At 39.8% G+C, this 23239-nt stretch overlaps 1 protein-coding gene across 3 annotated transcripts; it reads right to left on the bottom strand.

Moving 5' to 3' along the window:
- Window positions 1-4121: 4121 nt before the first annotated feature.
- On the bottom strand, window positions 4122-22890 carry LOC103541574 (guanylate-binding protein 2). Of its 3 annotated transcripts, none has more exons than XM_070592379.1 (12): window positions 22405-22662; window positions 18235-19245; window positions 17696-17904; window positions 17069-17196; window positions 15993-16102; window positions 13049-13245; window positions 12461-12703; window positions 9981-10261; window positions 8470-8682; window positions 6014-6116; window positions 5516-5709; window positions 4122-4418 (listed from the first exon to the last, which is right to left on the bottom strand). In XM_070592379.1, exons 3-12 carry the CDS (start codon window positions 17883-17885, stop codon window positions 4302-4304), a joined length of 1776 nt encoding a protein of 591 aa, XP_070448480.1. In that variant the 5' UTR covers window positions 17886-17904; window positions 18235-19245; window positions 22405-22662; the 3' UTR covers window positions 4122-4301. The 3 variants fall into 3 exon arrangements, with proteins under 3 accessions (XP_070448480.1, XP_008506633.1, XP_008506632.1); XM_008508411.2 differs by having other exon boundaries at window positions 19089-19245; XM_008508410.2 differs by lacking the exon at window positions 18235-19245 and having other exon boundaries at window positions 22405-22890.
- Between the last annotated feature and the right edge of the window lie 349 nt (window positions 22891-23239).

The following is a 23239-nucleotide window of genomic DNA, read 5'->3' as shown; positions in this document are numbered from 1 at the left end:
GTCAAGAGTTTTCACCTTTTCACTTAGGAAGCACTTTATGGCTCCTCTTTGGCATATCCAAATTGCCAACATCACTAGTCGCTTTGAGGCCATTGTTTAGTAAAATAAGTGTTCTTGAACACAATCACTGCCACAGTCAATCTGATATCCAAGATGGCTGCTAAGTGACTAATGGGTGGGTCACATATACAGCATGGAGATGTGGGACAAAGAGATGATTCATATCCTGGGCCAGACAGTGCCAGATTTCATCACACACTTAGAACGGCATACAATTTAAAGCTTGTAAATTGTTTATTTCCGGAATTTTCATTTAATATTTTTAGACCTTGGTTATCCACAGGTAACTGAAATCATGGAAAGCAAATCCATGGAAAGGGGGAACTACTGTACCCCAGTGAATATATGCTTTCTCTAGCCAAAGGATCAATAAAGAGGTAGCCTAGCTGACAGAAAGAAAAGTTTAAACAAAAACCCCTTTACTTCAACCAAACACTGCAGAAAAATTGTTGGCCTCCCTCCATTTGTCGTGAAAGACCCAGAAGGCCTGGATTTCCCTCTTCACCGTGCTGTAAGGAGGCACTCCAATGCCCCGTCTATTGGGGTGTTTTTAGAGAAAGTCTAATAGGGAGGTGGAATTTCCCTCCTTACTGCCTGGTAAGGTGTCCCTCCTCTGATCATTGACGTGGTATCAGAAAAGGCGACACTTTTCACCACCACCCAATAGTCAGGAGGCCATCTCCCACTGGTGTCGGGGCAGGCATGTGGGTCAAAGCAACTAGGCACTCCCACCCTTCCCAGCCAAGCTGGTGTCAAGGGAGGCCTAATGGGGCCCACCCCCACCCAGCAGTAACAAGACACCCTTCCATCCATGGGGTCAGGAGAGGCTGAGGGGGAATTCTACACTTGCCTCATGGTAATGACGGGGCACCTTCCTCTTCCTTTGCCAACAAATGGAATTGGATCTTTTAAGTAATCACTGGACAATTTAAAGCCCAGTCTAAAATTAAGATTATTACCCAAGCTATCAGGAAGAAAGGCTCAGATCCTAGAATGACCAATCAGTGTGTAAATAGGGTTTGGGGCTATATTCAACTCTGAAGTGAGACAAATTGGGCAAGGACTCAAGAATTCTTTCCTCCTGCTTTCTCTAACTAGCTCAGTCTCTCTGATTAATTTTTTGTAAACGATAAGGTATAAATTTTATCTTCACCTTCTTCATGTATATAAAATTCTTGTGTCTATTTCAGGAAAATATTGGACATTTAATTTCCTATTAATATAAATGACACTAAAAGTAGAAAGAACCTATAGTTTTAGTACCATCTATTGTGAATTTCCTAAGAAATTTAACGGTTTTTCATAGGTCTTAGACCAAATTTCAACTCAGGGTTCTATAAGAGGGAATGCAGAGACGGATCAGAACGGATTAGCTGTGGAGATCCAATGCAGAGTTGTTGGTGTGTGTTGATATCCCCTCCCTTTCTTCTCGCACCTTCCTTATGGGGCAATGAGGGCTGTTGTTTCTCACTCCCTCCACAGGTTAAGTAGAGTCAAGGACTTCAAAGATCCTATTGGAAAGCTGGCATGTGCTCCTTGGAGTTTAGGGACATTAGTATTGGTGCTCAACTCAAGCCTGAAGACTTCTGGTAGTCAGAGGCTGGCTGGAGTGGTTGTGGCAATAGAGTGAAGGGAGAGGATTAGAGGTGGGAGCAGCCTACTCTTTCAGTGTTTGGTTAAGCAGAGGAGGTTTTCTCCCAAGTGGATTCACTGAGTGGGGCAGGAGGTGTCTCTGGACTTGGACCATCTTGAAAGAAACCCAGCCCAAGATGTCTAAATGGCAGGTGCATTGACCTCAACACAGAGAGTAAATCTGTGGGAAAAAAGTGAACCAAAAGAGGAAAGTGCCAGTGGAAGTTCTCAGCAGGGGGATCAGCGAAGAACTCAAATCATCTCATAGGAAAAAGATTGAAGTCACACACAGAGGACACCAAAGACAGGTTCCTAATGTATCATGTAAGAGGGTTTCCTTTCCCCTAATTTGCTGGACTCCAAAGTCACAACTTGAAGGTATCATAAACAAGAATTAGTGAGCTCAGGTCAGGTAGAGCTGGGAAATGAGGAGGGAAAAAAACATACTTCTGTACTGTGTGCTTGTAAGGCTGATCTGATCCTCTGGGGTGCGAGGAGGAGTTGTAAGCAAGAGTAAAATCTCTGAATCAAATGTGAGGGGGAAGATTTTAAAATTTAGATCAAGTTGAACTTTTTATTCTATTTTGAAAAAAATGCTATTCATTAATCTGAGAGTGACTAAAGAACTAATGCAGGAAGACTGATCCAAGAAAGTAGGTTAAGGGGGCATTTTTAAGAAAGAGTGAAGTTGCTTTCTGCTTATATGGAACTAGATATAAAATATTAACTGTTTAAAAAGTAATAACAATGTCTTATTTAAGGAGTAAAAATAAAATAGAGCTTAAATACAAACAAAATGATATGTTAGATGGTGTGTATTGCTGGGGTGGCATTTTTTCTATAGTCTTGTTTAGGCTTTGTTAAGTATGACTGTTAAAAGAAAAGAGTAACCTAGAGAATGTTAATGAAGTGTATGACTTACAATAGTAGAAAAGTTAAAAAGAATACCGAGATATGGTGCAGAGAAAACATGAAAATGTTGTACGTGATCTACATGAAAATACTATTAAAAGCATTTTTAAAGAATTCCTAACATAAGGTGTATTTCCAGAGATCTACCCAGAAGAATTGGTTGACTTAAATAATGCAGATGGAAATTTCTCACCTTATGACTCTCTACTTTCCAAAGTAGAAGATAGACAACTCTCATTCCCACACTCTGCAATGAGGAGGCATGTGATTTAGATTCTGTCAAGCAGATGCTCCTCTGTGAGACTGAGACAATGTGAGCAACCCAAAGATGGAGCTTTTCAGGGAGGAGTTTGTTTACTGCAAATGTGAAGGTGGAGGCGTCCATTTACCCAGAGCTGACATGGGCGGAGCTTCTGCCATTTGATCTGCAGATCACTGTGCCAGGTATTAATGGATGTGGTGTTTTCTCTTGAGTTGCCTTCACTATGTGGTTGGTATTATTCCTGATGAAATAGTAGTAGACTTTGGCTCTCTTGCTGTCCTGGAGAATCTGTCTGCTACTAAACAGTCTTAAAAATCAATTTCCTTTTTATCTAAGTTACTGAGAAGATTCTGTTGGTTGCAATAAAGAACTTTAAATGATATATATCCTGACACAATTGTGGTAGGTTAATATTTTTGTACTAATGAATAATTCTTGATTTTTCCTCTGTTTCTTGTCCTTCCAAGATAGACATTTACCCTGAGTGGCTCCCGGGACATGATGTCATAGCAGAGGGGAAGAAAGAAACATGGAGTCAAGTTTTCTTTTGAAGGATTGTAGTTACAGTTCTCAGAGGAATGAAAAGGAATGTATTTGAGCTTGAGTTAAAATTCCCTTTCTGTGACTGCAGAAGTTATTTTCTGAACTAAGGGAGGGGGAAAACTATGGAAAGGAGAGTAGAAGAGAGAGGTAGGGTAGCCTGGAAATGGGACAGTAATTACCCAGAGGGATGTTATAGACAGAGAAGGTAGAGCACCCACTCATAAATCCATTTTGCACAGAGGCAAGGACTTCCCCTACCGGCGTCCAGAAGTCCCATCAGTGCCCACAGACCACACAGTCTCTGCTCAATAGAGAACTGTTCACCATCTGAAGCTAATTGTCCCAGACCTCCCTTATTGTAAGCCATCATGTAACCCAATGGCCACTTGGCAGGAATGATACTCAACTGTGTCCCACGGCTTTGTTTAGTCTCTTCAGATTTATCCTGCGTTCACAACACTCCAACCCTATACTAGGACCACATTAAATACTTGAGTAATAGCCTAGGGCTGAGAATATTGAGAAGGGTGGTGTATGTGTGGGGAAAAAAGTGTACGCTGAGCAGGACCTGCCTGATATGATCCCATTGTAATATACATCCCAATTATACAATTTAAAGTCTCTCTAGAGTCAATATGTATGATTTCAAATATAGGATCCAGTGAGGGAAGATTCCGGTCATTAGTACCATAATTAAGCATAAACTTAATCATTTAAGGTAAAACAGTATCTTCATCCTTTATTTCATCTTTGCAAATTTTATAGCTCAACAAAAATGGAAGCATCATGATTTCAAGTTTAGTTTTTGGCAATTGTTTGTTGTTCTAAAGCTGCTCATTCAGCTTATTGCTTGTGGAGGAGAGATGGTTAGGAAATTACATTCCTCGGATTTTTAGAGTATGTTACATACTCCAGCTGGTGCTCTGTTTCTCATTCGGATAGCCTGCATCTCCTGCTGAAGTTTCCTGCTCTCGTTCTGGAATCCTTCCTTGAGAAGTCGTTCCTGTTCCTAAAAGAGAAAGTGGAGACTGAACTAGCACAACTTAAAACATTTTCCACATTTGCCAAATTATTTCCTCTGTCAGTACCCACATTAATTCTTCATGAGTTTTTGGAACTTATTTTTGAAATCCTTTCCTCCCTTAACTTCCATTACATCAATCTCTCCTCAGTCTTCTATGCCTGCCAATAATTTTTCTTGACTTTAGCTGTAGAGATGTTCCTTTCTTATACTTTCTAAATTATTAGTGATCCAGAATTACATTCTTAGCCCCCTTTCACCTACATACAGCACAGTCTTTCTGAAAAAACTATCATTTTTTTCCCTTCAACTCTGATCTATGTAGTGTGGACTCAAATATATTTCTAAGAAGGTAAGGAAGATGGGTGATCTCCAATGGGAAAGTTACTACATGATTCAGAATCACAGCACACGTTTGATCAGAGAATTTAGTAGAAGTCTCCAAAATTTGGTGGCAGAGATAACAGAAATAAGTAGAAGAGAACAAGGTCTGACTTGGTCCATACTTTATTTCTGAGTGTACACTCAGACTCAACATAGACTCAGGGTAGGGCTTGGAGAACAGGAAGGTCATAGTGGCCTGGGTATTCAATTATGTGGTTAACTGTGTAGATGGTTATGGAGTCTTACTCATTAGGGTGCCTCCAGAGATAGTCATACCAGGTACTGCAGAAAGAACGTCACTATCGACTCCACTCAGTAGGAAAGACAGACCAGATATTTTCCACAAGGCAGGACCCAGAAAATTTACTTATCCCTCATGAAATTGTAATTCCCTCATTTGAAAAATGAGAATGTAATAGTACCTATAACATAACATGAGGATTTGATCCCAGAATGTTTGTGAAGCCATTGTGCAGTGACTGGCAATGAACAGCTACTGTTTATTAGTGATTTAATGATGAAAGATTCCATGAGATTTTATCCTGCAAATAAATAGCCTTTAGTAACCAGAGATCGTCAGGGGTAGAAGCAGTAAGAGAATGAAATGTCTCCTACTATTTAGGCCGGAAAACTTTAACGTCTAAGCACTGTTTTTGAGTCAGCACAGTGGAAGATAAAGTGGGGATGGCACCATCGAATACCTGAAGTTTAAGAGCGAGAGTCCTCTCCTGCTCTGCCAGCAGCTGGGCCCTATCTCTTTCCATCTTCTCAGTCAATTGTTTCACGTGTTCCTGATAACTCTTTTCTTTCTGTTCCATCATCTGCTGATTCTTCTTTTGCATTTCCTCCAACATTTTCGTTGCAGCTTCTGCAGATTCAGCCTTTATACGTTCCACTGAGGAAGGAAAATAAGCAGAGAAATATGAGGATTACATTGTGATAGACTTATTTTGCCTTTCACTTTTTTTGTGTGTTTGTTTTATCCCTATTTCTTAGAGAAGACATCTTGTGGTAATTTTTGCACTGAGTAACCAGAAGACAGATGATCATAAATACCAGTTAAGACAAAAATCCCCTAGAACTCTGAACTATGCATGCTATTCTTCGCTCTCCAATAATGATTCCACATAGACTAACATGGCTCAAGTTAACGCTCCTAGGGCTTTCCGACTAGCTAGAGTGTTTTCATCTGTTCTTGCCTTCAATCTCCTTTTCCTTTTCTGAGAGTGACTGGTCAGTCCGGAGAAGCGCATCAGCCACGTCTTCCTTGGATTCCAAGTACTTCTTCAGCATGTCCTCTGCCTAGTGACGCAGAGAAAGTTAGAATTAGGAAATGGTGACTAAAGCAAAACCCAGCAATACATCCGTTAATTCAGTTTAATCTTCCACCCATGTAACAATCATTTTAGAATTCATACAGCATCTCAAACAAATCTTGCCTAAAACCCAACTCTAGATGCCCCGTCAAATGTGTTTCATTCCCAATCACCCCAAGTTTAATGTTTTAATTAGTAACTTTGATCTTCTAACTGGATGGGTTAAAATCTTTACAGTCATCCTTGATATCTTCTTTTTCTCACACATCCCACATACAATCATCAGCTAATTGCATTTGCTCTAGCTTCAAAGTAAAACCAATCAGAACCCATCACTTGTTGCCTGCTGCTCCCAAACACCCTGGTCCAAGACATCAACACTTTTGGCTGGACAGACCATTGCATTAGTTTCATCATGGGTCTCCCTGTTTTGACTCTTGCTTCCCTACCAGTCCCCACTCTTCAGAGCAGCTAGTATTATGTAATATCGTTGTGGGGTTTTTTTTGCTGAGGAAGATTGACCTGAGCTAACATCCATACACTCATTGCCAATCCTCCTGTTTTTCTTCTGTTCACTTGAGGAAGATCAGCCCTGAGCTAACATCTGTACCAATCTTTCTCTATTTTTTTGTATGTGGGACATCTCCACAGCACGGCTGATGAGCAGAGTAGGTCTGTGCCTGGAATCCAAACCTGCGAAGTTGGGCCACTGAAGCAGAGCATGCAGAACTTTAACCACTCGGCAACTGGGCTGGGCCCTATGCTATGTCATTTTAAGATAGATCTCTTTACTCTTATGCGCAAAATCCACTAATGATTTTCCAACTCTCTGAATAAAGTTCAAACTGCTCAGTGCTTTCAAGGTGCTACGTTGTGTGGCCTCTGGCCTCTGACCACCTCTCTGACATTATCTCCTGCCACCTCTTCCTTTGCTCACTGCCCTTCTGCCACATTTCTTGCTATTTCTAGAACAGAAATCAATTAACTTTTCTGTACTTTTCCATTGTTTGAAATTTTCTTCCCCTAGAGGCCCATGTGGTTCACTCCCTAACTACTTTAAAGATTCTACTGAAGCATTATCTCATCAGAAAAGTCCTCTATAAAAACTTACACTTAAAATAGTACATTTCCTTCCTCTTCTATACCTTCTTTACTTCTGGGCACTTGTCATCACTGTGATAGGGACTGCTAGAGTCATCTTAATATTATTCTCTCCTTTGTCCTTAGTACCAGAACTCTGAATTTTTTTCTGCCTGGGCACATCGTGGACCATGATAAAATGTTGGATTTTCTACTCAACATCCCTGGTAGGTGAGATGCCCATATGATTAAATTCTGGCCAACATCACTTATGAAGAGGTGTTAAACGGTATTTTTTGGAAATTGCCTTAAAAAGAGTAACCCAGAGACCTTTCACTATTCTGTTTTTTCCTGTTTCTTCCACCTGTGATGTGGAACTAATGAGTGAAACTCTAGGAGCCACCTTAGCCCATAAACGACCTTGCAGACGAGGCCTCGTGCTAAGGTGCTGCGGGAGAATAAAGGAAGGGGCCTGGGGCTGAGATGATTGTGGAGCTGTCATCGCAGCCTGAGCTTAGTCTTCCTCACTCTTGTATACAAGAGAGAAAGAAACTTTTGTTCTTTTTTAAGCCACTCTCAAGTTTTTTTTGCTGGCTTCTTAAAAAAAACATAATATGCACCCAAACTTAACTCTAACCTAACCTGATACCTAAGAGTAAAGAGCGTGGAGTCTGTTATCTGGATTTCCATTGCAGCTGTACCATTCATTTCCTGTATGTTCTAGAGTGAGTTCCTTTACTTCTCTGTGTCTCATTTTTCTTATTTATAATATGAGAATATTCATGATATATACTTCATAGGGATGTTGTGAGAAACGAATGAGTTAAGCCCATTCATTTCCTGAAAAGCGATAAGCTCCACATGAGTGTTAACTGTTTTATTATTATTTTTGTCTGTAAGCTATCATTTATTTATTGCTGATAAATAGTTGGAGAGAACTTTGTTTGTTTTTTTAATTGCCATAACCCCAGAAACTTGACAAGACCTGGCATATAGTTAGTCCTGAATAGATCATCGTTGGATGGTTGGATGACTAAATTAATGAATGAATTCTACAAACATTTTTTGAGGGCTCCATCTGTGCTTGCAAGGAAGAATCTGCTCTTTATCCTGTGATGGGTTCTCTTAATTGAATAAATCAGTGAATGGATGAATGAAAGGCAGAGGCACCAGGCACCAAACATACTTTGGTTGTTCCCACTGTAGATTGAAAGAGTCACTTCTCAAGTCCCCAGAAATGGCAGTCAGTAGGTAGTTACCTGTATCCCCTTCCTGGGCACCTGGTAGTACTTATTCTTCAGCTCCTGTTTCTTCTGAATAAAGAGATGATAACCTCCCGGTTTAGAAAATGCCCCTTGCTTCACCTCTTCTTCTAGAGGACCAAAAATATCCTGAAGTAATGCCATGCAACGATCTGATGACGCTTGCATGTTCTGCTTACAAAAGTCATCTCGCTTTGCTTCTAACTGGGCCTGTGAAGCGAGAAAAGAGCACAGATGGTATGGTCAGCCATCAGGAGGCTATTAATCACACATAGACTACTGAGAAATGCTTCTGCTGCAGAGACTGTGGCATATAAAGAGGGCCACACCCCCCACCTTGTTATAAGATTCTATCTAGCATATTCCTAAGAAGAGAGCTGGTTTAAAAAATACATCTACGTCTCTCTTTGTGATAATCATTTCCTGCTTCAGAGAATGATTCTCAAAGCACAGACACTGTTCCATATGAAACTTCTCTTTTCAAGTTTCTCTTTTCAGGAATAATTTCAGAAGCACAAGCATAAAAGTAAGGCAGGCCTGCGTGGAGTTCCTGATTCCACCACTTTGTGACACTCAGCCTTCATGAATTGATGTTTCCTTGTTGGTAAAACAGGGGAAATTATATCTGTCTCATAGATTTCATGTCAGCATTATATGCAGTGAGATAAAGTATTAAGCCCAGTGAGTTTTCCGTAAGTGCTCAGTAAAGGCTCAATGTTTATTGGTACATTCTTTAAAATGAGAATATCTTTTGCATATTTTCTCAGTGTAAGGCTAATGAAGGTAATGAAGATCGTACCCCAGGTATTTTCAGTATTGAGAAAGACTAATAGAACAGCATATTTACCTACTTTAAGTCATTCAAGAAAACTTATATTTCAAGCTTATTTTAGTCTAGAAGGATGTCCATTATCTGCTGATCTTGACAATCTAGTTTCACCAGAACCTCTGAATGAAGTAAGGTAAAATTTGTAGAACCCTGCTTTCCAAGTCAGGGGGTGCATTGTCACTTCTCAAATGATTATTTGCCATGCAACAATCCTTCCTTAATTTGGAAGGGCTCAGACTGAAGACATTCTCCAACAGCACTCTTATGATTGATTTCTCTTCCACGGCTTTCTGAATGTTTTACTGTTGCCTTACATTAAACACAATATGTTTTTAGGGTTTTCAAAAAGAATGAAATTCTCCCATATTATTAGCAGGGAACTTGAAAGCACTGTGTCTCTGATTAACTTTAAAAGAGAAAATAAAATAATTTTATATAAATAGAATTTTACAGTTTACCTATTTGCTTAAAATATTGCATCCAGAGCGGGGAAATAAACATAGTCTGTTATGGTACTTTAGGATATATAAGTAAGGCTAGAAGTATTGTATTATTTTAGTAAAGATTGCAAATGAGTACACATAACTAAGTGCTGTCGTCTTGGGTCTAGGAAGAACTACTCATTATCAAGGAAGGCTCAGATTTGTCTGCCTGTCATGAACTAAAACATCAAATATACCCCTAATTCCTTCTGGAACTTTTGTTCCACATCCTTGAAAGAATTTTTCATGAAGACTTCAATGGCCTCTTTCTCGTTGGCCCTGTGCAGGTCCAGAAGCTCCTGGAGGGTTTCCGTGGGCAGCTTCACCCTCTGGCCCATCTGCTGATCATAGTGGGCCACGGCCTTTTGTACTGCGGCCGAGTTCTCTATCTGGGCCAAGGCCAGGACTGCATTCTCCATGCAGGGAAGATCCCCACTGCTGATGGCATTGACATAGGTCAGCACCAGGCTCTCCAGACCTACAACAGAGAATTAAAAAAAAAAAAATAGTGACTATCAGTTGGTGAGAGAGAGGAATAAACTACATTCTGTTTAGTCCTGAGAATGTAAATTTAATTATTTTCTTCTGGTGAATCAACTGCTAGAGTATTTTGTATACTTTTCAAGTGTCACAAACAATAGTTTTAAGGATTTTGTGAGGGAGAAAAGTGATGGAACACTTTGTTAACATCTAGGTTCACAGGAGTTTAAAGCTTCTCTTTCTTCTTCCTTTCCTCACCCAAAGGGAAGATGTTGGGATGAATGGATTAGAATAAGGATATTTTAGGGTCTAAATATTAGGTCTTGATCTTTCCTCAGCCTTCCAAACTCTCTCTTTTTTTTCTTACTTCCTTTCCCCTCCCTCCTCACTTCTAATTTATGAAAAAAGTCAAGGGGAAAACTTAGGTTTTGTGTGTGTATATATGCCTGTGTGTGGTGCAGGCCACTTGTCCTGTGTCTGGCCTAGATAAGTGGGTCTTCCTAGGTATTCTCTCATCAGAGCTACATGCAGTATGACCAACTCTTCTAGGGGTTCACCCAGGGCTTTGCTGGTTTTAGCAGTGAAAAATCGCACATCCCAGGAAATTCCAATCTCGGGCAAACTGGAGTGGTTGGTCACCCTACAACTAATAGTACTTTGGGACTCAATCCTGGGCCTTCTCTTCTCTTTCTATAATTTTAAGTACCTTCCATATGGATAGTCATGAATTTTATTTCCTGCTTTGACCTGATTTTTAAGCCTTAATTTGTACCTTTAAATATCTACATGATATCCCTTCCTGTATAAATCAAAGGAATATCAATATTAAATAATCCAAATCTAAACGACTTCATCTACTCTGAAAAACTATTCTTCCTCAAGACAGTTTTCTCATTCCTCTCAAATAACATCCATTCTAGCAGTTACTTAAGCTCAGAACCCTAGAGTCAGGCCTGACACTTTCTTCTAATTTCTTCCACACTTCCATATTCTCTCCATCATCAAGCCTTAGAGATCTGAGATTCAAAATATGCATGGATTCTGTCCATTTTGACCATCTCCATTGCCATAATCTTAGCCTAACATAATCCACATTTAATTTTAAAATATTGAAAATATCATCCATCTTCCCATTGCCTCCTTTATAGCCCTCCAACACGTTATCTACAAAATACTCAGAAGGATAGTTTTAGTGTATATGTTAAATATATATGTTAGATAACCTTGTAAAGTTATCTTTATAAATTAGATAACTTTACCTCTCTGCGTAAAATTCTTCAAGATCCTCCCATTGAGCTTAAGCTCTACCCCTTGAAGTCACCCACCAGTCCTTTCAAGCACTGTCCCCTGCACACTCTCCAGTCATGACACTGCTCTTGCTCCCTTTACTCTTGTTTGAATCACACTGTCTTTCTTTTACTTTCTTGAATCTGCAGAGTTCTTTCTTGTCTCAGGCCTTCTCACATGATATTATCTCTGTCTACAAAGCTTTTCCACCTGTTCTTCTGGTTAACTCCTTATCATTTATAAAGTTCTCATCCTACATGTCATTTTCAGAGACAAATATTCTTTTCATTTGAATCTAAATTATTTCCCACCTGCTTACACTCCTTACTCTCTCACAGCAGCCTATTATTTTAACTTACTTTGCTTATCACTATTTATCATTATGATTTAAGAAAAATTAAATATCTTTTGCTCTTGTTTTGCTAGAATGAGGATAGAAATAAAACATTTTGATACACCATTATACCCCGTGTTTAGTGCATTGCAGGCATTCCTAATCAATACAAATATTTCTGAACTGATGAACAAGAGAATTGTGCTGGGGCTGGTGCCCATGCCTCACGTAAGTGGAATATTTACCTTTTTATGACTTTGTCAATCTATATAGATCTCCTGGAAGGGCATTTCATAATTAGGGAGCTGAGAAGTTGGTAGAGAAGGTTACTACATACTACACTGGAATTGGATTCTGGTTCTTTTCCTTATTCATCTTGCTCATATGAATATTAGATGATATAGAAAATAGTTTTAGCTCCCATGTAGAGTTCACAATGTGATCCTAATGGTGTGTTTTCGTTCGTATCATTATATTATGTGTTTGTCGGAAGTAACTCTTATGCCTCCCTCTTTTATTCTCTACAGTGGGTGAAAGGAAATTCCAGGTAAGAAGTGGGGAGTGAAAGGGACTCACGAGGCCCATTGACTATGATGCCGCCTGAGAGAGTCTTGGCTTTGGAATGGCTGAAGATGTAGGAGCAGAAGTCTGCAACTTGTTCTCTGAATTCAGGGTCCAGATCTTCCTCCTGTAGCTTCTCCAGTTGGACAAGGTACTTCCTGGGAGCGGGACGGTCAAAGATGAAGCACTTCTTCTTTGGGAAGAACTTTCGGATGCACAACCGAGGTTCATTAAAGCTTTTGCTTTTTTCATCAGTACCTAGAAGAATGAAAACTAGATGTAGTACAACTTCAAACTAACTACCTCAAATTTATGACTCTTCAACTTCATAATTTGCACAAATCCTATGTAAAGAGATAAAAGTTATCTAATAATGGGTCAGAAATTAAAATATTAAAGGATTAGTGGAATAAAATTTCTTTCTCCAAGAAGAAAGAGGTTAAAATTAGATTCAGTTGATTCAGCCACGGAATGTTTTCATTTCCTGTAACAGAACAACCAGGATAACACCTTATGAAATTATGATTTTCAGCACCTACACAGAAATGGCCATTCTGATATTGTTTTCTCCTTTTATGATACCCAACCATCAGTCCCAGCAACCTTTCTTTAGCTTCAGTGACAGCTCCAGGTACTCGTCAGCAGTGATGGGTTCTCCATTGGCTTCTAGCTCCAGGGAGAAATCTCTCAGAGTCCACACAAAGGTTGGAAAGAAGCTCACGAAGTCAGCTGAGTCTTCAAGCTCACTGTTACTGGGTGAGGATTTTGCCCTGATTCGCTCTGTCAGCTCTGTCACGTAGCTGAAATGCTAACATAGGAAAACTGCAGAAAAGGAGTAGCACTGTTTATGCTATATTTTCTCCTAATACTTATCTAAGATAATTTTCCCTCTTAATTAGCTTGTCATTCATTCATTCCACATTTATTGAGCACCTATTTGAACCAGGCACTGTCCTAGAGACTGAGACTATTGCAATGAGTGAGACAATGCTACCGTGATAGATCTTTCATTCTAATGAGGGAGACAGATGATAAATAAATAAACAAAAATGTAATAAAATCTGAGGGGCCAGCCCGGTGGCTCAGCAGTTAAGTTTGCACATTCTGCTTCTCAGCAGCCCAGGGTTCAACCGGTTCGGATCCCAGGTGTGGACATGGCACCGCTTTGCAAAAGCCATGCTGTAGTAGGCATCCCATGTATAAAGTGGAGGAAGATGGGCACGGATGTTAGCTCAGGGCCAGTCTTCTTCAGCAAAAAGAGGAGGATTGGTAGTAGTTAGCTCAGGGCTAATCTTCCTCAAAAGAAAAAAAAATCCGAGATATCAATATTGTCTTGAAGAAAAATGAATAAAGGTAAAGGTTAGAGAATAACTGTGTGTGTCTGTAGATGGTGATGGTTTCTGTGGTTGTTCAGGTAAATTCTCTCTGAGGTCATTGCTGGGCACTGGTCTGCATGAATTGTGGGAGCCAGCCATGCACAAATTCATTGGAGGAACATTCCAGGCAGAGGAAATAGCTCCTGCAAACCCTTGGACAGGAAATCACTGAATATGACTAACATATAGCAAGAAGGCCAGTGTGGCTAGGACAGAAGTCCTAGAATGGATGGGGTCCAGACCATGTAAGCTCTGTAAGCCACAGAAAGAGTTTGAATTGTAATCTAAATTTAATGGGGAGCCATTGGGCACATTGATCTGAGAGGGGATATGACCAGATGCTTGTTGTTAAAGGATCTTTCTAGCTGGTGTCACATCTGAGAGAGGCAAGAGTGTAAGCAAAGAGAAGGGTTAGGTAGTTAAGAAGATAGCCCAGATGAGAGAAGATAGAAGCTTAGACTAGAAGAAGTGGTGAGAATTGGTCAGCCTGGGCAAAAACCCTTGACAGAGGAGTTGACAGGACTTGCTGATTAATAGCTTCTAGGATATGAAGAAACAAATTATCCAGGATGCATCCTAAGTTTTCCATCCAAAAACTGTGTGATTGCTTTGGAAATATATCGTGATTCTGAAGAAGTACTTTTGAACAGGAAAATTAAAAGTTCTGTTACTTTACATGTTAAGTTTGAGATGTCTCTTACACATCTAAATGGAGATGTGTAAGTGGCTAGATACACAAGTTTGCACCTGAGAGCAGTGGTCATGATCGCATACACAAATGTTATGGCAACTGACACATAGGTGCTACTGGAAGTCTAGACGCTGGATGAGATTGCCTAGGGACTGAAAATAGATGGAAAATAGAAGATGCTCATGAATTAAAGCATTATAATATTTAGAAGCCAAGGAGAGAAAAATGATGCAACAAAATAAACAGGAAAAGTACAGCCAATGACGAATGTTTAATATTAGGAAACTGTGGTATTCCAGACACCAAAAGATGTGATAGTCTTAGACAAGAAGAAGAGATTAATTTTATAAAATGCTATGGAGGGATCAAATAATATTAAACCTAACCATCTGATACAGTATCATGTAGGTAATGTTGACAAAAGTTAATTCAAGAAAGTGCTTCAAACTAAGTTTATAGAAATGTTGAAGTTGTTAGGTAATGACCAAAACTAGATCATATAGGAGAGTGGAGAATAAAGATAGGAGGACGTGATGGAACTGAGCGTTGATAGTGTCAGATGAATGTGTATGGGTTATTAAAGTCTCTAAGAATACAGTGAACTAAGAGCTAACATTTTTAACAAATGAAAAGTATGTTTTAGGGAAGTTGGTAGATGGATAGCATAGGGGCAGCACATGTGCTTCAAAGAAGCTTCTCTTTCTTTCTTTCTCTTTTTTTTTTGCAGGGAAAGATTTGCCCTGAGCTAACATCTGTTGCCAATCTTCTTCATTTTTTTTTTCATCCCCAAAGTCCCAGTACATAGTTGTATATCCTAGTTGTAAGTCCTTATGTTTCCTCTATGTGAGCTGCCACCACAGCATGGCAACTGACAGACAGGTGGTGTCGTTCTGCAACCTGGAAGTGAACCTGGGCCGCCCAAGTGGTGAGCCTTGAACTTTTAACCACTAGGCCATCAGGGCTGACTCAAAGCTTCTCTTTTTAATGAGAGATGAATGAGAAGGTACCTGCAAGCTGTCATAAGGAGCAAGGAGAGGTCATCTAAATTTTCTGGGACCTGTGATATGCAAGTTATGGGAGAAAAAAATTGCCGCTTACAACCACTTGAGATGTCTGTAGGGGAAACAATGTCCACAGGGTATAGACAGAACTCAGTTAGAAGGAAATATTTAGAGAAGATGATAAGCATATAGAGATTTGCTCAAAGAGAACATGAGTTCTAGAGGATGTGGAGGGTTTGGCAATAGAGATTAAGTCAGATAGAGAATGTACAGAGCCTTGTGCAGCTAAGTGCTTAAGCATAACATGTGACCAGAAAGGCTTGGACTTCTGGAGGTGATTGTTATAAACTGAGGTGTTGAGCATAATGGGATTTGTTAAGGAAGGGGCATGTGAATTCTGCAGTTGCCCACAGCTGTACCTGGTGAAAATATGAAACATTTTCTAGAGTTAGTGTTGTTCTGGACCACAAAAAGGATACTGCAGTTGGTCCATGGCCTGCTGGTTGATGGTTCCCATGCTGTTGTACACAAAGGTGCTGCTCAGGAGGACTGCCAGGGCAAAGATCCAGGAGTCATTCTGGTTGTCTCCCTGAAAGTCAGTGAGAAAGCCGAATAGAAGAGCAACTAAGAGCACATGCTTTCGATTCAGACGGACAAAGTCTGAACCCAGCTCTGCCTCTATATAACTCTGAAGCCTTCCCTAGGCAATTTTTTTCCACCACTACAATGAATTTATGAACATTTAATTCATGGTGTTGTGAAATTTAAATAAGGCATGATATATAGATACACATGGGAGTGTAAAGCACATAGACACTTGATAGTAGTAGCTATTATGATCAAGTACTAAAATTAAAACCGATCTCCTGAACTTAGATTATGATCCTATTCCATTCCCATGACATGTCATCATAAGAAACTTTTCAGACGGTAGTTAAAATATGCCCCTTAATAAGAGTTTTCTAAGTCTAAGACTTATAAGAATAATAATGTATGATTCTTTATGGACAAAGGTGTTGTCATCAGCTCTTATACTTTGCTTCTCTTACTAATAGTACAGCTGTGGTCAAGATCATTCTTACCATCTTTCTGGGTTGCCATTGTGAAAGGTCAGACATGTTTGTAAAATGTCTAGTCAAGTTTAGAGGCACCTTCAGCAGCCTCACCAAAATATTTCACTATGTCATCAAAGAAAAATGACTAAAAAAGTCATTAGCCTTTATTTTGTGGGTTGCACAACCTATCAATCGGCCTTAGCCTCCACTCTCAATGCTCATATGTGTGGCCAGGTGGGGCTCAGCCTTGAAGGTATGCAACAACTCTTTAATTAGCCTGTTACTCTCACACTTTATGCTACTTTCCTCACATAAAGCTCACTGTGTTGGCTTCAAATTGGACACAAGGTCAAACTTTGACCACTACCAAGTAAGTGAAAAGAATAATACATGAAAGTGATAAGTTTGATAAGTTTGAAGTGTAAATCAAGGCGGGGAGGAACAGTGCAAGGAGAGCTCCTGATGGGGCATAAGTAGGATTTCAAAGATTTCTTTTTTACCTTCTCTACATCCCCGAGCCCCTCGGTGTCCAGCAGAACTAGAGAGTGGTTTGGCTTTTGGGGATGAGGCACACACCACATCCAGATCCCCTTCGTGTGAGACTGCACCGTGGAGCCCAGAGAGAAGCCTGCAAGGGGGAGTGGGCATAAGAGGAAGCGGAGTTTTATTTTCAGGTGGATCAGGAAACTGAGAAAAGTTGACAAAATCAGAGTTAAAAAAGATAAGTGAAACCACAGTCAGTATTGATCTTAATTACAATCAGAAAAATAGGGAAATTAGAATATCCAATACAAACTGAAATATTTATTTTATCTTAAAATCAGCGTAAGCTTGATGTTATACATAAACATTATAGTAAATGTTTTATATTTTATTATTATGTATAGTAATTTTCTTTATTACTACCTTATTCCTTCCAGAAAGGGATACTTTAAAAGGGGAAATGAAGGCAAAGTGGGAAGAGTGTCTTGACTCTTATCCTCCAGAAAGGAGTCTGTCAGGGCATTAAAAGTTAGCTTTCAATATTCCTCCTCATCTCCAGCTTTCTCTCCTCACATGACTGTGCTCGATATTGGTATTGTATGTGGACAGAAGGGAGTCAGCAGAGCACTGCTGGTGCCACTCACCCTTTCTCTTCCCGGCCAGCTTGTTCATCAGGAAGGATTTGCCTGTGCGGTAGAGGCCCACGATAGCCACCACCACCACAGGCTGCGTAATGGCAGACAGGATCTTCAGAGCCTCCTGATTAACCACCAGTCCCCCGTTAGTGTTCTCAATGAGGCACACTGGGCCTGGCATGTGGATCTCTGAGGCCATGGCCAGGGTGTCACCTTATCTGCAAGGGAGGAGATGGAATGGAAAGCAATTTCTAGTGAGTTAGCTGCGTGAGAAGTTTACAATATGGACTAATATTTTGCTTTCTGTCCTTGAACTTTGTTCCCTGTGCATTTCAAGAATCCTATGTCCACTTTAAGCCTGACTGTAGACTATTCCACTGGTGCTCTTTAAGAATAACTTTATTTCGAAATAGTTTAGACTTTCAGAAAAGTTGTACAACAGGTACAAAGAGTTTCCATATAGCCAGTTCCCCAGCTTCCCCTAATTTTAAGATCTTATGCAACCATAGAACTATTATTGAAACAGGATTTTAACATTGATACGATACCATTAACTAATCTGCATGCCTTTTTTGCGTTTCACCAGTTTTCCCACTCATGTCCTTTTCTGATCCCCGATCCAATCCAGGGTCCCTCATTGCATTTAGTTGTTATGTTTCCCTAGTCTTTCATCATTGATAGATCCTCATTTTTACTTTGTCTTTCAAAATCTGGACATTTTAGAAGAGTCCTGGACTGCCATTTTGTAGAATATCCCTCAATTTTGGTTTTTCTTATCGTTTCTCACAAGTAGAGTGAGGTTATGCATTTCTGCCAAGAACGCCGTAGGAGTGATGTTCTGCCGGTCTCAGCGCATCGGATCGAGGGATTCGCGAGGCACCTACTCTGATGCTGTGACGTTAACTCTGATCAACGGGTTCCGGTGGTGTCTGCCAGATTTCTCCACGTAAAGTTAGTATTTAGCTCTTTGTAATTAAAAAGTACCATTTGGGGAGATTTTTTGAGACTGTGCAAACATAGTCTCATCATAATTTCATATCATTTTTAACGCTAATTTTAGCATCCACTGATGATGATTCTGGCTTGTAACAATGGTGACTGCGGTGTTTGCCTGTGGGTGATTTTGTATGTTGACCATTCCTTCAACATTTATTAATTGAAGTTCTACTGCAAGCAAGTAAGTAAGAGCTGTCCGTTCTCCATTTATTTATTTACTCTTTTAATTATTTAGTTGTACCAGTATAGGCTTATAGATATTTATTTTATTCTATGGGATTCAATACTTTGTTATCATTATTTATTTTGTCACATAATTTGTCCCCGATTTGTTTATTAAGAGCTCCTTCAGGCTGGCTCCTAGGTCTTTTGGCATGCTCCCATCATATTCTGAGCGCTTCCTTACTTTCTGGTACCACAAAGTATTCCAGGTCCATCTTGTATTTGTCCTGGTTCAGCTCTAGAATCAACCATTTCTCCAAGAAGCCATGGTTCCTTTCTTTGCATAATAGTACTTAGATGCGAAGATATCACACTAGGTGTGAGCATTCCTCCTGAGAATACTTAGGGGACAAAATTAGGAAATTTAAGTATGTATACTAGCACATACATACACACACAACTATATTTATTTCTTTATCTGTCCACTTCTATGTATAACTTTGATTTCCTGTTGATATTCCCAACGCCAATCCAACATAGCAGGCTTAATTCAAGCTTTCCCCTTTATTTATTTAAACTCCTTTCTCTGACTATGAGAGGCCTGGCTCTCATTTTCTGTAATAAATTTACTTATTTGCTCAATTCCAGTATACACATATTTTCAAAATTTATAGTCCATACTCTGTGATAAATAAGTTTACTCACTAGAGTACAATATTAGTATGAAGTTCTTTCTGTCTTTAGTCTTTGTATTCTATCAGAACACTGTATTCAATGTTGCTTAGTTCTTTCCTTTCTCATCCTCTCCAGTGTGGTTAAATTATTCATTTGTGATACAGTTAGGTTCACTTGTCACTGTTTGTTTCATTTTGGTGTCCCCCCGCATCTTGGTTGGTTTTAAGTATGTGATTATTTTGTGAGTATGTGAAATGCTACGTGTCTCTAAGAGTCAGCCCTTTCCAAAAAGGTGTGCTCAGAGAAGTGTCACTTCTCCATTTTGCCACTCCATTCCCATTCCACCTTTCTTTCTATTTTTACTACTCCATTATCATCTATCCTCTATAAGTACCCAGGCTTGCTAATTTCTGGTTTATGCTTCCTAGAAATCCTTTTCACAAATGAGCAGATACATGTATATTTTCTTATTCACATTTTCTAACATGAAAGATCACGTGGTATTAGATATATGGAAATCATTCCATATCAGTTCATAGCGAGCTTACTCATTCTTTTTGACAGGCCTACTCCATTATGTGCATTTACCAAAGTATATTCAACTATTTTCCTTTGTATGGGCATTTAGATTGCTTCCTTTTTTTTTTTTTCTGGTGAGGAAGATTAGCCCTGAGCTAACATCTGCAGCCAATCCTCCTTTCTTGCTGAGGAAGACTGGCCCTGAGCTAACAATCATGCCCATCTTCCTCTATTTAAATGGGATGCCTGCCATAGCATGGCTTGACAAGCTGTGCGTAGGTCTACACCTGGGATCTGAACCAGTGATCCCCGGGCTGCAGAAGCAGAGCGTGCGAAGTTAACTGCTGCACCACCGGGCCAGCCCCACTTCCCATTTTTTTCAATCACAACCTATGTTGCAATGAATAACCCAGCTAACATTGTGTGTATTTATTTTCATATTGTTGCAGCTGTTTCTTCAGGATAGATTCCTAGAAGTGGGATGGCTGGGTCAAAAGATAAGAGCAGATACTTTTTTGTTATACATTGCCAAATTGCTTTCCAGAGGGTGTACCAGATTGCATTCCCACTAGTTCATCATGTATCTCATTTTCCAGAAAATGGAGATTTTCCGTCTGTCTCACATCTTCTGACTTCTTTACCAAATTTCGTTTTGAAGCTTTGCACCTTCACATTTAGATCTTTGGAATGATCTAATCTGAGCTCTCTGAGCTCAGGTATGTAGCAATAGGCAACTTTCATCTAGAGAATTGTGTCAGATGTATCTATGTACTTTGAAACACAAACAACATCCTAACCCAGCCTTGAACCTGGTTTCTCCCGCATCTGTTCCTGGGCAGGGTCTGGGTCAGACTGAAGAACTCAGGTTCCCCAGTGGCTCTTCCCCCCTCACTGTGCAGGAAGTTCCCCAGCTGCCACTGCCCATCCTGTCTACCCACTTTCTGGCTCCTAATCCTTGCTTTGCACCTGCATTCACTTGTTTTTCACCCAAAACCGATAGCTCAAATATGACTCTTACTCTGTTGAATTTTACCCAATTATGTTGCCAGATTTTGACCTCCCTGTGTTTTAAGATTGATTCTTTACTATTTCCACATATATAAGCTTACATATTGCTTTTACTTATTTCAGGTAATGAAGCTATAGTTCTGAAACATCATCTTATAAATCAAAGCTTCTTTTTCTCTGAACTGTGCTCTATATAGAGTTTTTATTCACACAATTTTAGGCATGACCTCTTTAACCAGGACTTGATAATTTTGTAAAACTGAAAGGAGTGATGGGGCCGGCTCTGTGGCCGAGTGGTTAAATTCGCAGGCTCCTGGGCGCGGACATGGCACCACTCGTCAGGCCACGTTGAGGTGGCGTCCCACATCCCACAACTAGAAGGACCTGCAACTAAGATATACAACTATGTACAGGGGGTTTTGGGGAGATAAAGCAGAAAAAAAAAAGATTGGCAACAGTTGTTAGCCCAGGTGCCAATCTTTAAAAAAAAAAAAAAGGGGTGAAAAGTCTCCCTTTAGTAATGCCTTAACTTTGTGTTTTTAACTTCAGTGCCTCAATCCTTGTAACTTGAAGTGATCGTGATATAGCATTTGTGAGCTTTTTGAATTACAAACACGTACAGACCCCAGAAATGCCATTTTTCATTCTTATCCTATAAGAAAGAGTGGTTTGCTTCCCCTGTAGTCGATTACTTTGACTTGCTCTTGCTGAGGGCTTATATCTAACAGGATGCCAGTCTTGCCTCCTATCTGGCTTCCCATTTCTTCAGGGGAAGATAGCAAAAGGAAAATCCTGTTTCTTTTTTCCATGATCAGGACCCTTTTCTTCTTACAACTGTGGCCTACAGGAGCTGCTGGCCAGTGAATAATTGTCTGATTTCATGCCATGACGCGTGCGCTATAAAATGGGAATCGATCAACGACTGGCTCAGGAAAAGTGGCTGCATAAAGATGTTACAAGCTTCTAAATTATTATAACTTGTTGCCTCTTTCTGCAGACCCCAAGTTGCCTAATTTCTGTTCACCTAGCACTCTAAAAGTTTGCAATAAAGAAATGGAGTATGAGCTTTATTAAGGAGGTTTTATCAAAGACAAAGGTAATTCAAGAAAGTGCCAAGAGAGAAATAACAATCTTAAAATGTTCCAGACTCTCAGTTCAGACTCCACCTCTGCTGGAACCTCATTCAATACAGTGCTGGTTGGTGGGCACCTAAGTGACACCCTGCCGCCTGATAACTTCAGAATTTCATCTGAACGCATGTGCCAGACCAGGCACAGCTGCAGCCTATCTTGCGATGGTCATTTTATAGAAAATTAACTGACCCGTAGAAATCCCCTCCCACCCTAACTCAATCTTACCGAAAGCAGAGATCCTTCGGAGTCGAGCAGACAGCAGCTTCGTAGACAAAGTTAGAAGTGCTTATCCTCTTCCCTTTGCTTCTGACTTTAGCTGTGCTGGTTTCTCTTGTTTTCTCTCTCACTGGCAATCTGGGCTTTTACTTTACTCCTTCAATGTGCTAGAACTTCCCAAATTTTCTTCAGAAACCAATGATTAGAAATCAAAACTAACAAGCAACCTCTGCAAAGAAATAGACTAAAAAGGAAACTGAAAGCACTGAGTCCAAGGCAGTCACTCAGCAAAGGAAAAGCTGAGAGCTGTGCTGGTGAGACATTCTGACATGATTTCTCAACTAGACTTCTCTAATTTTATTATTAGAAGACATCTTAGAGACTGCTTGCAATAAAAATAAAAGGTTCATTGGATCAATTAAAGTAATGCCGTTTATTTCATGTTTGTGGGCCAGTTTGAAGAGGATGACAAAAATCTCATATTTTTCTAGGCTCAGTTGCCTGGAATATTAGTTTCATTCACAATGGACTTGATTACTCATGTTTGGCTAGTGAGATCTCTCTTCTCTGAGGGAATGACCATGTCTTACATGCTTTGAATTCTCAGTATCTAACCCAGGTACTGGATCTTAGTACTTAAAAAATACTTAATAAATAATAATGAGGATAGCTTCCGTTGTTTTTTTTGCACACTTGATTCAGACCCAGTGACAACTTCCTTATGTAGATCATCTCATTCTTATTACAAAAACTTTTACCACAATGCCGCAGAGAGATTTTAATAACTTGTTAAAATCACAAGCTACTAAGTAAGACTTGGACCCAAAAAGTCTTGCTCATGAAC

This window comes from Equus przewalskii, chromosome 24, assembly GCF_037783145.1.
Source record: "Equus przewalskii isolate Varuska chromosome 24, EquPr2, whole genome shotgun sequence".
Lineage (NCBI taxonomy): Eukaryota > Metazoa > Chordata > Mammalia > Perissodactyla > Equidae > Equus > Equus przewalskii.
This window is presented reverse-complemented; position numbering and strand designations above follow the sequence as displayed.

Coding starts and splice junctions, on each gene's coding strand:
- LOC103541574 (XM_008508410.2), bottom strand. CDS start 17,885: ATGGCCTCAGAGATCCACATGCCAGGCCCAGTGTGCCTCATTGAGAAC. Junction 16,103..17,068: donor GGCTCGGGGATGTAGAGAAG/GTAAAAAAGAAA, acceptor ACTGACTTTCAG/GGAGACAACCAGAATGACTC. Junction 4,419..5,515: donor CTCTCGCTCTTAAACTTCAG/GTATTCGATGGT, acceptor TTTCTCTTTTAG/GAACAGGAACGACTTCTCAA.